Below are 18,259 nucleotides of genomic sequence, written 5' to 3'. Positions count from 1 at the left end.
CCCTGCGCCTGCCTGCAAGGCTGCACAGTTCCTATGCATCTATGAGTGACATCCACTGTTACAATGTTCCACCGCTATGTGCTGTGGTGGAAATTTCCCCATAAAGAGGCAGATGAGAGAGTTGTCTTTGGTGGAATTTATTATAAAAATAAAGGAAAATAAAAATAATGGGGAAAGCAAATCAAAAGCATGGATGTTGATCGTGCACATCAACAAACCAAAAACCAGCTGGAGAGATCAGTGCACACACCACGAAGGTGTGATGCAAAGAGCCCACGATCCTCAAGTTGCTTCTGCCTTTTAGCTTCTCTGTCCGACTAGGGTGGAATGTCTGTCTAACCCAATTAAATTACATGTACCATCTCCTCCCTGTCGCAGTGTGTGTGAAGATATTTACATTCTCACACCTGCATTGCTGACGTCCAACTATCTGTAAGAAAGGAGCACCAAGTCTCAACAGACAGAGACACAACTCCCTGACCTTGGGTTTGGGAGCTAGAGTTGAGAGTCTATCAGGCAGAGACAACCATTGAACAATCTAGGTGAAATGTCAAATGCATACAGTAAGACAAAACATAAGATATCAATTGCAGAACATAAGTCATAAATCATATAACTGCATAGAAATAAGGAACAATTTTTCCCATAACAGTGCTTGGATTTACAACGTGAAAGGATGAGTGTCATTGTTGCGGTCTCACTGAAGGAAGCAATAAGAGACATCAACAATACAGGCAGAATGGTTGGATCCGCAGCTGCCCATCACAGACACCAAACTTTGAGTCCTATGATACCTGTAGGTGAGGACAGAGAGGGAGCGAGAGTGGGGGGGGGGGGGGGGGTTGGGGGGGGGGGGGGTGGGGGGGGAGAGAGAGAGAGAGAGAGAGAGAAGCACAACTTGAGTGCTCATTGAGTACTTTGTAGATGAGTAGGTGAGTAGGAGAATTTTAAATTCTATCCTACATTTTACAGGCAGCCAGTGCAGAGAAGCTAATGTAGGAGAAATGTGATCTCTCTTTCTAAGTCCTGTCAGAACTCTGGCTGCAGCATTTTGAATAAGCTGTAGGCTTTTTAAGGAGCTGTTAGGACATCCTATGAGTAAGGAGTTACAGTAGTCCAGCCTAGAGGTAACAAATGCATGGATCAGTTTCTCTGGATCCGTCACCTACGATGTTCTGACAGCTTTAAGAGAGGATGCTTCTGATTTTAACTATATTTCTAAGGTGGAAGTAGGCGGTTCTGGAGATTTGTTTAATGTATGATGTAAAAGAGAGATCCTGGTCAAAGATGACACCAAGGTTCCTCACAGTAGAATCTGAAGCTAATGTTATGCCATCCAGGGTGGCTATCTGACTCAATAGTGTCTCTCTCATATTTTTAGGCCCAACAATAAGAATCTCGGTTTTATCTGAGTTTAGTTGAAGGAAGTTTTGGGACATCCAGGATTTGATGTCTTTTAAACAACCCTGAATTTTGACTAGTTGATCTGTTTCATTTGGTTCCCAGGACATATATAGCTGAGTATAATCTGCGTAAAAATGAAAATTAGCAGAATGCTTTCTATTCTATTCTATTCTATTCTATTCTATTCTATTCTATTCTATTCTATTCTATTCTATTCTATTATCTCACCTAGAGGAGACATGTATAGGCTAAACAGAATTGGACCCAGCACAGAACCCTGTGGTACTCCATAGCTAATCCTTGTGCATGTGGAGAATTCATCATTAACATGGACAAACTGGAATCTGTTCAACAAATAGGATTTAAACCATCCTAATGTTGTTCCATTAATCCCGATTCTATGTTCTAGTGTCTGTAATAGAATGTTATGATCAATTGTATCAAATGCAGCACTAAGATCTAACAGGACAAGGACAGAAACTAGACCATTGTCCGAAGCTAATAGAAGATCATCAGTGACTCTAACCAGAGCTGTTTCTGTGCTATGATGTTTTCTAAATCCTGACTGAAAATCTTCGTACAGGTTATTCCCACTCAGGTGGTCAGATAATTGTTTAGCCACAATTTTTTCCAGAATCTTGGAAATAAAGGGTAAATTTGAAATGGGCCTATAGTTGGCTAGTTGTCCAGGGTCAAGGGTTGGTTTTTTCAATAGAGGTTTGATCACAGCCACCTTAAAAGCCTGTGGTACATAGCCTAGTTGTAAAGATTGATTGATTTGATTTAATATGGACGAGCTGATTAAAGGTAGAACTTCTTTGAGTAATCTGGTTGGGATTGGATCTAAAAGACAAGTGGACGACTTGGAAGAGTTAATTATTGAGGTTAACTCCATATGAGTTATGGGGGAGAAGCTGTCTAGGTAAGACAGAGGATTTAATAAATTTAAAGTTGATGGATCTAGACAGTGCTTTCTGTCATTTGGAAGAAGTTGCTGCTGAATGTTTTTTCTAATGGTGATAATTTTATTAGTAAAGTAGTTCATAAAGTCATTGCTGCTGAGATTTAAGGGGATAGTAGACTCAATACAGCTATGACTCTTTGTCAGCCTGGCTACAGTGCTGAAAAGAAACCTGTGGTTGTTTTTGTTTTCCTCAATTAGGGAGGAATATGTTTTTCTAGCAGCACAAAGTGCTTTTTTATATTTCATTAGACTGTCCTTCCATGCAATGCAGTTTACATTTATTTTGTTGGAACGCCACTGTCTTTCTAGTTGTCTAGTCCTGTGCTTTAGGCTGCGGATCTTTGAGTTATACCACGGAGCTAACCTCCTCTGATTCACTGTCTTCTTCTTCAGAGGAGCCACTGTGTCTAACATTGTACGTAGAGAAGCTGCAGCATCATCTACAAGACAGTCAACCTGTTCATAAGTATTAAGGTGACTGTTCTCTGTGTATCTACAAGACATTGAGGCAAAAGATGATGGAATCATCTGCTTGAATCTGACAACAGAGTTGTCAGATAAACATCTGCTATAGTAACATTTCTTTCCAGCTACTGTAGGGTCAATTGTGCATTGTCAAAAGTTAATAAGAAATGGTCAGATAACAGAGGGTTTTGGGGAAGAACTATTAAATTATCAATTTCAACCCCATATGTCAGGACAAGATCGAGGGTGTGGTTAAAACGATGAGTGGGTTCATTTACCTGCTGTGTAAAACCAAGTATTTATTAAGGAGTTAAAAGCAGTGCTGAGACAGTTGCTGTCAACATCTACATGAATGTTAAAGTCTCCCACTACAATGACTTTATCTGTGCTAAGAACTAAGTCAGATAAGAATTCAGAGAATTCAGTTAAGAACTCCGAATATGGAGCAGGAGGACGGTAAACAATACAAAACACAACTGGCTTCTGAGTTTTAGAGTCTGGGTGAGAAAGGCTCAGAGTGAGGCTCTCAAATGAGTTAGAACTATGTTTAGGTTTAGGAGTCATTAATAAATCTGATTTATAAATTGCTGCTACTCCTCCACCTCTACTTGTACTTCTTGGAACATGATAGTTGATGTGACTCATTGGAGTCTCCGTTTTATATTCCGGTTATTTCGTTATTTTCCCTTTCACCTGTACCACATAAAGTCATTGCAGAGCTAGAGCCATGTTCCCAAGAGGTTCACCAGCCGCTTTCAGCGGTGACACACGCATGGACGTTGTTCGGCCCGCTTTCATGTAGACATAAAACTTGTCAAAGTAAAAGAAAGCTCAGTGCAGCATTTGCAATTACATGTTGTATATGAGTAACGAAATAAACGGAATGTAAAGTAAAATGCTTTGAAGAGTTTTGTGTCTACATGAAAGCGGCTGGTCAACTCTGTCAACATGTGAAACAGGTAAGTGGGGGAATAACGGCCCAAAGCAACAGGCTGAAAGAGGAGGCTGTAGCAGAGGAACACAGGTATATTGTATGTTGATGCGCCCAGCCCCCACAGTCAGCGCTTACCTTTGCAATGGGACGTGGATGGCCCCGCCCACTTTTATTCATCAGAATGACATAAAAGGGGGAATAATGAAAAAAACGCAATGTAAAGTAAACCGCATTGATGAGTTTTGTGTCTACATGAAAGCGGGCAGAACGATATCCGTGAATGTGTCACGGACGAAAGCGGCTGGTGAATTTTGTAGGAATTTGCCTGTTGCGCTGCGATGACTTTTATGTGGTACATGTGAAAGGGGGAATAACGGCCCAAGGCAACTTGCTGTTGTAAGAGGAGGCTGTAGCAGAGGAACACAGGTCTTTGTCCTGTATGTTGATGCGCCCAGCCCCCACAGTCAGTGCTTACCTTTGCTACGGGACTGATAGCCCCGCCCACTTTTATTAATCAGACAGATATCAAAGTGACGAATATATATATATATATATATATAGCCATAACCAAGTGGCTGGCATAGTATACAGGAACATCTGTGCAGAGTATGGACTGGAAACCCCAAGGTCAAAGTGGGAAACACCTCCCAAGGTGGTAGAGAACGAGCGAGCCAAGAACCTGTGGGACTTCCAGATACAGATAGACAGAATGGTAATGGCGAACCAACCAGACATTGTGGTGGTGGACAAAGAACAGAGGAAAGCCGTAGTGGTGGATGTGGAAATACCAAGCGATGGCAACATATCAAAGACAGACAGATATCAAAGTAACGAATATATATATATTATATATAAAATATATATATATATAAATATATAATATATATATATATATATATATATATATATATATATATATATATAATATATATATATATATATAGTATATATCTATATATATATATATATATATCTATATATATATATATATATATATCTATATCTATATCTATCATCTACTATATCTCTACTCTCTCTCTATCTCTCTATCTCTATATATCTCTCTACCCACACTCTATTCTCACCCTCCGCGGGTTTCCAGGGATCTGTCGTAGCCACTCCTCCAGTTTGGGGGTCACTGCCCCCAGTGCTGCGATCACCACAGGCACCACTGTGGCCTTCACTTTCCCAGCCTTCTCTAGTTCTTCTCTGAGCCCTTGGTATTTCTCTAGTTTCTCATGTTCCTTTTTCCTGATGTTGCCATCGCTTGGTATTGCCACATCCACCACTACGGCTTTCCTCTGCTCTTTATCCACCACCACAATGTCTGGTTGGTTCGCCATTACCATTCTGTCAGTCTGGATCTGGAAGTTCCACAGGATCTTGGCTCGCTCGTTCTCTACCACCTTGGGAGGTGTTTCCCACTTTGACCTTGGGGTTTCCAGTCCATACTCCGCGCAGATGTTCCTGTATACTATGCCAGCCACTTGGTTATGGCGTTCCATGTATGCTTTGCCTGCCAGAATCTTACACCCTGCAGTTATGTGCTGGACCGTCTCAGGGGCCTCTTTGCACAGTCTACACCTTGGGTCTTGTCTGGTGTGGTAGATCTGGGCCTCTATGGCTCTGGTGCTCAGGGCCTGCTCCTGTGCAGCCAGGATGAATGCCTCTGTGCTGTCCTTCAGCCCAGCCCTTTCAAGCCATTGGTAGGATTTGTTGAGATCAGCCACTTCAGTTATGTTCCGGTGGTACATCCCGTGCAAGGGCTTGTCCTCCCATGATGGTCCCTCTTCCAGCATCTCATCCTCTGTTCTCCACTGCCTGAGACATTCACTCAGCACGTCATCTGTCGGGGCCTTATCCTTGATGTACTTATGGATCTTGGATGTTTCATCCTGGATAGTGGCTCTCACGCTCACTAGTCCTCGGCCTCCTTCCTTGCGGCTAGCGTACAGTCTCAGGGTGCTGGATTTGGGGTGGAACCCTCCATGCATGGTGAGGAGCTTTCGTGTCTTAACATCTGTGGTCTGTATCTCTTCCTTTGGCCACCTTATTATTCCCGCAGGGTATCTGATCACTGGCAGGGCGTAGCTGTTTATTGCCCGGGATTTGTTCTTGCCATTGAGCTGGCTTCTTAGGACTTGCCTTACTCGTTGGAGGTATTTGGCTGTTGCGGCATTCCTTGTTGCCTGTTCAAGGTTGCCGTTTGCCTGTGGTATTCCAAGGTACTATTGTTCCTCTGGGAGTGAGACCCCTTCTGTGTGGATTACCTTGCCTCTCTTTGTCACCATCCTCCCACATTTCTCGAGCCCGAATGACATCCCGATGTCCGAGCTGTAGATCCTGGTGGTGTGGATCAGCGAGTCGATGTCTCGCTCATTCTTAGCGTACAGCTTGATGTCATCCTTGTACAGGAGGTGACTTATGGTGGCCCCGTTCCGGAGTCGGTATCCATAGCCAGTCTTGTTTATTATTTGGCTGAGGGGGTTCAGACCTATGCAGAACAGCAGTGGGGACAGTGCATCTCCTTGGTATATGCCACATTTGATAGATACTTGGGCAAGTGCCTTCCCATTGGCTTCAAGGGTGGTTCTCCACAACCTCATCGAGTTTGCAATGAAGGCCCTTAGAGTTCTATTGATGTTGTACAGCTCCAAGCATTCAGTGATCCATGTGTGTGGCATTGAGTCATAGGCTTTCTTGTAGTCGATCCAGGCTGTGCACAGGTTGGTGTATCGCACTCTGCAGTCTTAGGCGACTGTTTCGTCTACCAGGAGTTGGTGTTTGGCTCCTCTGGTATCCTTATCAATGCCCTTCTGTGCTTCGCTCATGTATTGACCCATGTGCCCACTTATCTTAGCTGCGATGATGCCTAATATGAGCTTCCATGTTGTGGAGAGGCAGGTTATTGGCCGGTAGTTGGATGGGACTGTACCCTTTGAGGGATCCTTCATTATCAGGATCGTGCGCCCTTCAGTTGGGCATCTGGCTGTACCTTGGGCATCGGTCTTTTCATTGCACCTCTCTGTGCCTCTGTCATTTGGCTCACTTCCCTCCGAGCTGCCTTGATTTTTGCCTCCAACCTTTGATTCCATGGTGGGTATTGTTTCTCATGGTTGATCTTATGGCCAAGCACCTCTAGGATCACTGATGCTGAAGCGTATATCAGCTCATTGGTTTCTGTGATTGTTGTGGTAGGGATCGCTCTCAATGCTGCATTCACATCTTCCATGAGCCTTTCTGATGGTACTTCACTTAGCCGTTGTAGTTGGCTTCGGGGTTGCCTGTTCAATCTCGCCATGATCTTATCTTTCAGGTCAGTCGCTGCCTCGCTCAGCGTGTCTGTGCTCATTGGGGCTTCGTACCCAATTTCCGGTTGGGGAGATGGTGAAACCTCCCCTCTGACCTGGCGTCCTGGCTCCCCCTTGCCATAGCATTTGTGTTGTATCTCGTCAATCTCAAGTTGTGATAGCACTTGCCGTTTGTGGATGTTGGAACACTACTAGTTGCTTCGCAGTCAGCCTTGAATGTGGGTTTCTCCGTTCCCATTCACCGCACATTCTTTGCATGTAACCCCTCTGACTAGGGTTACTTGAGTAGTAGCATTCCAACAGAGCCTTGTTCTCGCATCTTAGCCATTTCTTTCTTGTTCCAGTAGCCCACTTCTCGTCAAGGTGCTCTGGTTCCCCAACACCTAACACAGACCTTGTTAGACCGGGCGACGTCTGAGCCGGTATCTCAGTGGTTCATTGTCTCTCATAAAATGAGGTAGGCAGTAGCTTGAAGGGTCTTGCCCAAGGACCCACACTGGATGCTTATTCGCCCTAATGGGATTGAGCTATCCAGCGAGCTATATATATATATATATATATATATATATATATATATATATATATATATATATATATATATATATATATATATATATATATATATATATATATATATATATATATATATATATATATATATATAGACTGTGCAAAGAGGCCCCTGAGACGGTCCAGCACATAACTGCAGGGTGTAAGATGCTGGCAGGGAAAGCATACATGGAACGCCATAACCAAGTGGCTGGTATAGTATACAGGAACATCTGTGCAGAGTATGGACTGGAAACCCCATGGTCAAAGTGGGAAACACCTCCCAAGGTGGTAGAGAACGAGCGGGCCAAGATCCTGTGGAACTTCCAGATACAGACTGACAGAATGGTAATGGCGAACCAACCAGACATTGTGGTGGTCGATAAAGAGCAGAGGAAAGCCGTAGTGGTGGATATGGCAATACCAAGCGATGGCAACATCAGGAAAAAGGAACATGAGAAACTAGAGAAATACCAAGGGCTCAGAGAAGAACTGGAGTTGGCTTGGAAGGTGAAGGCCACAGTGGTGCCTGTGGTGATTGGAGCACTGGGGGCAGTGACCCCCTAACTGGAGGAGTGGCTACAACAGATCCCTGGAAAAACGTCCGACATCTCAGTCCAGAAAAGTGCAGTCCTAGGAACAGCAAGGATACTGCGCAGAACCCTCAAGCTTCCTGGCCTCTGATAGAGGACCCGAGCTTGGAAAGTGGATGAGACCACCCGCGGAGGGTGAAAATAGAGTGGTATATATATTGCTAAATTTGGCTAAAATATGACGCACAGAGTGATAATAAATTAGGAGCTGATTGGGAACCACAAGAGCTGGCTCTTTAAAGAGAGCCGAGCCAAAAGAGCCAAATCTGTGAAAAGAGCCAGACTTCCCATTACTATTGCCAAAACAATGTTTCTCTAGACCCCTCTCAATGTGACCAGCGATGACTTGTATAGCCGATTGTCTAGGTTGGTTGTCTAGGTGGTGCCCTACAAACAATGTGGGCTTTGTGGCTAATTGGAGCATTTTTGGAGAAAAACCTGGGCTGATTAGAAGAGACAACATCTCAACTCTTACGCTCTAGTAACATGGCCATGTTGCTTAACCTTCCTACACTGTGGCAACTCAGAGTGGAGCCCAGCACACATTATTGAAAAACTCTACTCTAGACCCTGGAGAACTAGCCAACTATAGGTGAATTCAAAATTTACCCTCTATCTCTAAGATTCTTGAAAAAAATCTAAACAATTATCTGACCACCTGAGTGGGAATAACCTCTATGAAGATTTTTAGTAACGATTTAGAAAACGTCACGCAGCACAGAAACTCTGGTTAGAATCACTAATGATCTCCTCTTAGCTTCAGACAATGGTTTAGTTTCTGTCCTCTCTTGTCCATACATTTTCATCAACCTGTCAAAATTTAAAGTTGTTTAAAAGACATCAAATCCAGGATGTCCAAAAACATCTTCTAAATAAATTGAGATAAAACCGACGTTCTTCTTGTTGGGCCTAAAAATCTACTTCACTACACTACTGAATCAGATAGTTACTTTGGATAACATAACATTAGCTTCAGATTCTATTGTGATGAACCTTGGTGTCATCTTTGACCAAGATCTATTTTTTACAGTACATCATACATTAAACAAATCTATAGCATCTATTTTTATATTAGAAATATAATATATAATTAGAAGCATCCTCTCTGCAAAGAAACTGATCCATGCATTTGTTACCTCTAGGCTGGACTACTGTAACTCCTTACTCATAGGATGTCCTAACAGCTCCTTAAAAAGCCTACAGCTTATTCAAAATGCTGCAACCAGAGTTCTGACGGGACTTAGAAAAATTGATCACATTTCTCCTACATTAGCTTCTCTGCACACACATTTATATAACGCTTTAAACACCCATTCTGGGGTGAATAAAGATATGAAGATAAACATTTATCTTAAAGACCTCATAGTGTCAGGATCCTGCGCTGGCTCTGCTAGCCCTTCTGTTTCTCCTACTCTGGACCACACCTTCTCCCTCACCAGGCCAAGCCTCTGCTTTGGACCATGCCAACTCCTTGTTTCTCCCTCAGAAGACTCGTTGCAATCAGTTCAATCTCTTACACCTGTGCCTGCCCTCTGCTCCCTCGTATACCTCCCCAGCCCATCACTCTGGGCTGGGTCATTGTCACCTCATCCCTCCAAGCTGCTCATGACATGTCAGTCGTTGCATCGGACTTTTGTTTCCCGTGGACGCTAAGGTTCCTGAACTCTTAGTTGTTGAGTATGTTTATGTGTTTCCATTTGTCATGTTTTTCTTCTATTAAATCCTGGTCATGTTAGCCACACATCGGCATAAGTCATTGGCGTCCCTAATTAGCTCAGTGTTTCTGTTTTGCATTGTTTTGTTAAGCTTGCCTTCTATTAAACCTTCAATTATGTTAGCCACGCGTTGCTCTGCATATAAGACGTGCATTAGCACCTGTCCATGCCTAGCCTAGCCTTAGCTACTGTCCATGTCTAGCCTGCACTAGCGTTTGTTCATGCCTTGCCTAGTTTTGTTTGTTCATGCCTTGCCTAAGCTTACATTGGGCGTTAGTAGTTAACCAAGTTTTGTTTAATCATTCTGTTCATTTAGTGTTTTCGTCCACCTGGTTTATCTTGGTTTATTTTTTTAAGGAGTGTTTTGTGTTCAAGGTTGGATTAAAGAGACAGTTTTTTCTGTTACTTTGGTTTCCCTGGCTCTGACTCTGCCCAAATGGACCTCCAAGCACTCGAGCCGCCATCTTGTATGGCAGGTTGTAACACATAGTTCTCTACTATATAGATATAGTAGACATAGGTCTACTTGTGGTTCCTATAGTCTTTAAAAGTAAGCACCCAGTTCAGGTTTGAGAAGTTGACACACTCTCCACATTTAAGATCAGGCTTAAAACCTTTCTTTTTGATAAAGCTTATAGTTAGAGGGTTCCGGTCACTGACAATGATCATTAGTCACAGGAACCATCTCTTAGTTAAGCTGCAATAGACTTGACTTAATTTACAGTATACAGTGAAGCTCCTCTATTTCCTTCTATCTATTCTATCCACTAACCTCCCAACATTGTTCCATGTTTAACTAACCTTGTCTCTTTCTCTCCAGTAGTTGTGCTTCTCTCTCTCTCTCTCTCCTCCACTCTGTCCTCACCTACAGTTATCATCGGACTCAGAGCTATGTGTCTTTGATGGGCACATCAAAGACACAGTCCCTGGTCCAACCATCCTGCCTTTGTTGTGCTGTTGCTTGTTGTTTTTGTTGTGCTTTTCTGTATCTCCTCACCCCAACTGGTCAAGGCAAATGGGCACCCACATTTAGTCTGGTTCTACTGGTTTCTTTCTTGTTAGAGCGGGAGTTTTTTCTCTCCACTGTTGCTGTCCAATTATAAATAAGTGCAATTAAAGGCTTGCTGCATATGGGATTTTGTTTGGTTTAGTTGTGAAAGGTCTTAAACCTTCCCTTGTAAAGTGCGTTTTGATAACTTAAAATAACTACAGTATGTTGATTTGGCGCTATATAAATAAAATTGAACTGAACCCTGCTTGATTTGTTTTTTATCTGAGTGTTTCACTATTATAGTATGTCTGCTCATTTTACGCTTCTGTAGAGATTAGTTATGTTTTATTAGCAGCTAAGTCCACGCCATGAAAAGTTTATTTGGTGCTGGCTGTATTAGACAATGTGATGCCAAATTAAACCTTGAAACTGACATGAAGATTTCTTGTTATTGCAGATGTCTTCAGTGATCTCTGTAGAGCAGTGATGATGCAGTCATTCGGACAAGCAAGGAAGCACTACATGAGGAGACGTGTCTCAGGATTTCAGATTACAAAAATGGATGACAATTGTAATAGTTTTTCAACTGTAATTTTCTAAGTTGGACTAGTTTTTTTTACTTCTGGTTCTCTATACTGGATATACATATTGTCTATTATTGTTTAAAAATGTCTGAATTATGCCTATGAAAGAAAGATACATGGAAGTACCAGCTATCGTCTCAGTGGAAGTGAATAATGCATGGTTTCGACACTGAACTGTATATTCATAGCTGGATGAATTCTGTTTTGATACTGAAGAGAAGGGGTTGGGCATCCCAGTCCTTGAAGGCCAGCACCCTGTCTCAAAGGAAGAGAGCCACTTAGGAAAAACGTCAGTGCAGCTTTTTCAATTTAGGACATGAATGACCTTCCATTAATGTGATAAATTCCATATGCTAGTTGGGAGCAAGCAAAGTGCCCTGTTGTGCTGCTCCATTTTGTCGAAGCCAAACACTTTCTGTGCTGTTACTCTTTCACTTTTTAGGTTTAAACAGTTGATAGAAGCTGTTGTCTGCATCAAACCATGACTGCTGCTTGTCTTTGTTTGCCCTGGTAAAGTACATACTCAAATAATGTACTCACATGTCAGTTGAGTGTTTGTGATATTCTATAGTCTCTCATAATGTCTTTAATTGATGATAATTTCAACCAGGACATCCAGCACTGGGAAGAGTTAGCTCCTCCAAAACAGGCTGTTAGACACATACCAGTAAATTTTGTTTTAAAACTGGAAGTAAATGTAAGAAATAAACCAATCAAAACCAGTGAAATGCAGATGGAGGAAATCAAATATGGTTTAGGCAATTTAAGCATAGTTGCAGCACATCATTACATAAATGATAGTTATCTATTTTACTTCTGCTTATCCCTAAATAATGTGATTTTCAGTAGCAGAAGCGTTCCACACTATGATTTACTGCATGCCATTTGCTACCTAAAGGTGCAAAAAAGACACACTGCTTATGTATAAGCAATGTGTTTTTTATGTGTGGATATAAACATTCTATTTACAATTACTCAGTAAAGATGTAATTTACATTTCATTCATGTACAATATTATCAGTGAAAGAATTTACAGTACATTTTTGTGTCCTAGCATTGACTTGTTCACATACTGTTTCAAACACCAGAAATTTGTACTGTAACTGTAAAGCTGTAAAGATAAGTACTGGGGTCTTTTGTTGAATTCCAAGCAATAGTTCAGTCTAAATAACCTTATTCTGTTCATTAGAATCCTCTGACATCCATACTGTAGAAAAGTCCCTTGTTTTTTAGCATAGAGAATTTTAGCCATTTGTGAGGTTATGTCGGGTAGGCTGAAACGTTTTTCATAGGTCACGCTCACATTGTTTTTTTTAAGGTGAACTATAGTATATTATGAAAAAAAGCCAGGGAATTGTTAGTTTGCAACAACTGATTTTTCAGTTAACTGTGTGTTATTCAAAGAGGACCTGAGTTGTTCTTTAACAATTACATAGGCTCCTCCTCTTCTGAGAGCAAACTAACACTGTTCACTGAATGTTCATTCACAGTCTAGATGAAACTGATAAGTGTTAATAAATATCAGCTATGTTGTAATATTGTATATATTTGATAAAAACTAATTTAAATTTTATTTTGTTAATTCACACTATTCTGTCTAGATGATTTTTGCCAAGTTAGAATAGTATCATGAGATTTTAGTTCAAATGATAGTTTAGATGACTGCTCTTTTGTTTGCTGCTTTACAGTTCTAATAATTTCAAGAAATCAAAAAAGCTCAATGTAAACGTTCATATGATGACTTGAGAAAGCTGGACAGACTTTCACAACAAGTCAGAGCATAAGCACTGTGGTTTTAGATACAGTATACCACTATGAGGAGTGATTGATAGATAGAGAACACTTCCCACTTGTAACCTTGTGCAGGGATATAAACATTCTTACTATATTTAAACTTAGTATATACACAAACCTTCTTCCTGATCATGCTGGAGATCTTGTGTATCCTATGTTACATGAAAGATATTGTATATTTTTTATCTTTCTGCACATGAATTGCCATGAATCATGTCTGTATATTGTAGCTGTAATTGCAGTGTACATACATATTACATTCATTCATTGTGATGATATGCATTTATAATATGAATTTTGTCACTGTGTTTTTGCATTAAAACATGAATCTTACTTCAGGTTGAAATATACAATCCATCCATTAGTCTATGCATCCATCTATGTATCCATAAATCCCACCTGTTCATCAATCTATCCATCCATGCATTAATTTATTTTCAGCTGCATTATCCCTGAGCAAAAGGCACTAGACTTTTCTTCTCTCTGTGCAATGCTTCTCGCTCTCCTAGGGGGAACCCAAGGCTAAGATCCCAGCCAAGAGACATAGTCCCTCCAGTGTGTCCTGGGTCTTCCTTAGGGCCTCCTCCTGGTGGCACTTCACAACCTAGGACCAATTTCCTATAAATGTAGAAAACATTCTTGGATCTATTATCTAACTAGTATCCAATATCTAGCTCAGCCAAAGAAAATTAGTAAAGTAAAACACATACAAACAAAGTTTGGGTTGGACTTCATATAGAAGTAACCCAGTAGAACCTAGTGTTAAAATGAAGAGAGGTTAATATAAACCTTACATTTGAAACATGTATTTTATAAAACGAAGCAATTTATATTATACATAGGTATTATTCTATCATTAACCCCTGTAGTTTATCAAATCAAGGCAAACAGTAACACAAATTAGATGCCCGTAAGACGAATCATACAAAATATTCATTCACACTTAGTTTCACTTTGAAAAACGCGTAATGCATTAAGAAACTAGATAAAGCATTTCCATAGGAAAATGCACAGTGAATGCTGCCATGCTGAAAGTATTCCTGGAGAATTGCTGAAAGTAGCTAAAACATTTAAGACAGCTGAAAATAACTAAAGCATGAAAAAACAGATGAATGTATTATAAGAGAATTAGTTTTTTAAACAGAGCTGAATGTGTGCAGACGAAGCTTAAGCAGTTGAATTTCAAACTGAGGAAAGTTGAAAAAGATTTGCTGAAATTGAAATATAAAAAACTGCTGAAAATACAGGAAGACACAATATACGTAAATGTAACAAAAACAGCTAAATCTTATAAATAAATAGCTTTAAGTTCAAGAGATAAAGGTATAGCTTAAGGTTATGGAAACATTTAATATACCTGAAAGAAAAAGTTGTAGCTTTGGAGGAAACATGTGCAGGTAATTGCTAAACAGTAAAATACTCATAAACCAGTTGAAAGCATATTCTGCTATTTTTATCTAAGGATTTGGATTGATGCTTTTGTTTTGAAAATATAGGGAAGAAGACGGTGTGGGTAATTGCTAAATTATATAATAGACTCATAGACTACTCACCATACACCAGTTGAAAGCAGAAATATTACTATATATAGCTAAATTGTAATTACTAAACTGTACTGTAATATTACTAAACTATAAAGTAGTCTCATTAAATAGTGATATTTAACCAGTCAAAACAAAAACTTTTATTTTGAAAGTATTTTGAAAAGGTGTCTGGACAGTTTCTTGTCTCAGCTGTTTCAGTTTCAGTCATCAATTCTGTATTTAATCACCAGTCCTTGCCTCGGTTCTCCACCAGCTGGTTAGTTCATGTACCCGTACCTTCATTCACATGAGTCCTTTGTGTACCAACACTGGATCTCGCTTTTGACCATGTCTTACCTGCTCCCTGTCCTTACTGTTTTGAACTCTGCCTCGTGGATTGAACCAAGACTGGAGATGGACTGATTTGCCTGCCCCTGGTGTGTGCCATTGCTCTCATCCAAATTTACCTGTGTACTGAACTCTGCCTGTATGACCATGGATTTTGCATTAGACCTCCACAACTGACAACTGTGCGCTGTGCGTTTGGGTTCTTCACCTTGTTTTGTGACAGTTGGTAAACTGTTAAACAGTCTTATTAGCAGGGTAATGACTAATTAGCAGTCATTACCCATTCAGAGGCATAACTACAAAAGCTGATAAATTAAATTTGTGATTTAATTTCTAAAGCATATGGAAGAAGCATGTGTAAGTAAATGTTAAACTGTAAAACAGTCTCATCAACTACTCATAATAAATCAGTTGAAAGCAGAAATTGTGACACCGGGTGGAGTCTGTCCACTGCTGTCCACCAGGCGTTACCACTGCCTGGGGTGTTGTTTTAATGAGTAGCAGGTGTATCTTATGTGATTATGGGACTAATATTAAACCGCGTCTAAGATGCGCTCCAGTCGCTGGTGTGTTGCACCGTAAGCAGAAGCCAAACCTCGGTGCTCATGTTTACCGGAAGCCGATTGTTTGTCTAAGTCAACCCTGGGGTGTGATGTGATCCAGAAAGCAGGGTTGATTAACCTTCTGCTAAACCCTGAAGTCTCGTTTGATTAACCCAAAACCTGCTTACCCTGAGTATGTTGGTTCGGTAACCCAGAGTTAACGCACGTGCACGGCGTATATATAAAGATATTGTCGATGGATCGCCAAACTTACGAGCCATCATGGAAAACCGGTGCAACAATAAAAGGGCAGCATATTTCACAGAGGCGGAGTTGGAGGTTTTGATGCTGGCATATGAGGAATTAAAGACGATTATTATTAGAAATAGCAATACAGCTGCGTTGGCGAAGGAATGAGAGTTGGCTTGGCAAAAAATAACTGACAGTAAATGCGTGGGTTCATTTAATTACAGTTATGTTGCCCCCTCCTCCTTTATTGTATTGGAAAATTAAACATAACTTCCACATCGTTTGTACTATCAATTTCATAAGAATACAATAATATTGGATAAGATTAATATTTTTGTTTAATAGGGTGTAATCCTTCTGGAGCAAGAAGAACTCTGTCCCAAGTCAAAATGAAAAAAAAAACATCCTACAAAAAGGTAAGATTTGATTACACAATTACAGGATTAATGTATTAAACATGTTTTATTGTATTCTTTCTGTAATGTAGCTAATAGAAAGAAGGCAGAGGCTCGGCAGACAGGTGGGGGGCCACCACCACCTCCCCTCACCCCATCTGAGGAGCTGGCTCTGTCCCTGAATAAAGGGCGGCCAGTGGTCGAGGGCATTCCTGGGGGCACTTCATCCCACACCACCTCCCACGACATGAGTAACTTAGTGAAATGTAAGTTTACCACAGTAGTACCAATTTATGTTTTTTCTATCTCTGTCATTGAATCTGCTTAACAGTAGTATGAAGGTTTGTTTTATTTAACTGCATAAGCTGCATAGGCTTCTACAATGTTGTAATACTCTGACTTTATTTCATATTGATCTAATGGGTTGCATTGTCTTGCAGTCACTGATGGACGGATTATATTATTAAACCCTCCAGAAAGCACACAGTCTGTGACATGTGTAAGTGATTTGTTGCCAGGTACTGTTTTATCGCCAGATAAAGTATACTTGCATATTCCCACTGTAGGATGAAGATGAAGAAACCACTTCTGCTGTAACAGAATTGTACTCTGCTCCTAGATCCACAGAGGTCGGATACGTACTATAACATAATGAATGATCCCTTTTAACATTAGAGAGTAACAAATTGTCATTGTTCTTTTACAGAACATTCCTGGGTATTTAAATGCAGATGAGGGTCCATCTACCTCCTCACAAAATCTAAGCAGTGTAAGAATGTGTCTGCAGTCATATTTGCATCGCATAATGTTTAATATATGATTTTATAACATAAGAAATATTCCCTTTTTAATGCCTTCCTAGTTGCTAGCAAAAAAGTGGTATAAGCTCTGTCTTTAACAACAAATGAAAAAAATGACTTGGAGATGGACCTTTTACAGCTTAAAATGGAGGAGAAAAGACTGGCCTTCAAAAAGGCTAAAGTCGAAATCGAAATCCTGGAGCATCGCCTTAAGGTTCAGACTTTATCTCACCATTAATGTTACAATTTGAAGTGTGGATGTGTGAAGCAATGTAAATAATAGTCCATTTTATCTTTCAGGACATGAAGAAATGGAGAGCACTTTTGGTGCAGAATTGATTCTGATAAATCAGTCTAAATCTGTTCACTGCTGGATCCTCTTGCTCATCCTCAGCAGGACAAGGAGGGTGGCTCTGTCCTCTTATCGTGGCAATGTTGTGAAGGACCACACAAGCCACTATAATGTCACATGCCCTCTCTGAACTGACCCTGAGGCCACGTAGACACTGGAACCTCGCCTTCAGGATGCCTTTAGTCAACTTCACCTTGGCCCGTGTTGTGCTGTGGGCCCGTTTGAACCGTGTCTGTGGTCCAGGCTCAGGTTCAGGGTAGGGTGTCATTAAATAGGGCAGACAAAGGGAACCCTCTGTCCCCCAGCAAGTAGCTATTGTAGTGTCCTGTAATGATTGAAATGTGTCAAACAATAAAACAATACAGTAAAAACATGAATTTGTGAAAATTACAACACACCCTGTTGAAACATGTGACATAGTGATGCTGCTTGAAAACTCTGGAATCATTCAGCCATTTTGCTTCCACATTAGTGATGAGATGGGTTGCATCACATATTACCTAGTTAGTGGAAACAGTAGTGAGTGTAATGGTCTGTACACCAAAAGATTCTGGACAGGAAATAATAGTTACCTGCACATTGATACTGTGAAATGACTTCCTATTAACATAGTCTCCCTCATTGACTATAGGAGGTTTAATAGGAATGTGGGTGTCATCGATGCACCCAATCACGTTTGGAAACTCTGAAATTGAAAGTAATAAAGTAATACGGAAAGTGTGTGAGTGTGCAGTATGTCCGAGGTG

At 40.7% G+C, this 18,259-nt stretch overlaps 1 protein-coding gene across 21 annotated transcripts in view; it reads left to right on the top strand.

Annotated features, from left to right (window-relative positions):
- The window catches only part of mcf2l2 (MCF.2 cell line derived transforming sequence-like 2), a 156,332-nt gene extending 138,426 nt beyond the window's left edge, over window positions 1-17,906 (top strand). For 11 of the 21 annotated variants that reach the window (XM_055507783.1, XM_055507776.1, XM_055507782.1 and 8 more), the window contains 3 exons: window positions 16,312-17,130; window positions 17,224-17,375; window positions 17,462-17,906. In XM_055507783.1, coding sequence (XP_055363758.1) covers window positions 16,312-16,318 — 7 coding nt within the window. In that variant the 3' untranslated portion in view covers window positions 16,319-17,130; window positions 17,224-17,375; window positions 17,462-17,906. Of the gene's footprint in view, window positions 1-11,383; window positions 15,356-16,311; window positions 17,131-17,223; window positions 17,376-17,461 lie in introns of those variants that run through there. The other 10 variants (XM_055507770.1, XM_055507773.1, XM_055507768.1 and 7 more) reach the window with 10 other exon arrangements.
- The last annotated feature ends 353 nt before the right edge of the window (window positions 17,907-18,259 follow it).

The sequence above is a fragment of the Betta splendens genome, chromosome 4 (assembly GCF_900634795.4).
Source record: "Betta splendens chromosome 4, fBetSpl5.4, whole genome shotgun sequence".
In the NCBI taxonomy this organism is placed as follows: domain Eukaryota; kingdom Metazoa; phylum Chordata; class Actinopteri; order Anabantiformes; family Osphronemidae; genus Betta; species Betta splendens.
The sequence above is the reverse complement of the archived record's forward strand: the minus strand, read 5'-3'. Positions and strand labels throughout refer to the sequence as shown.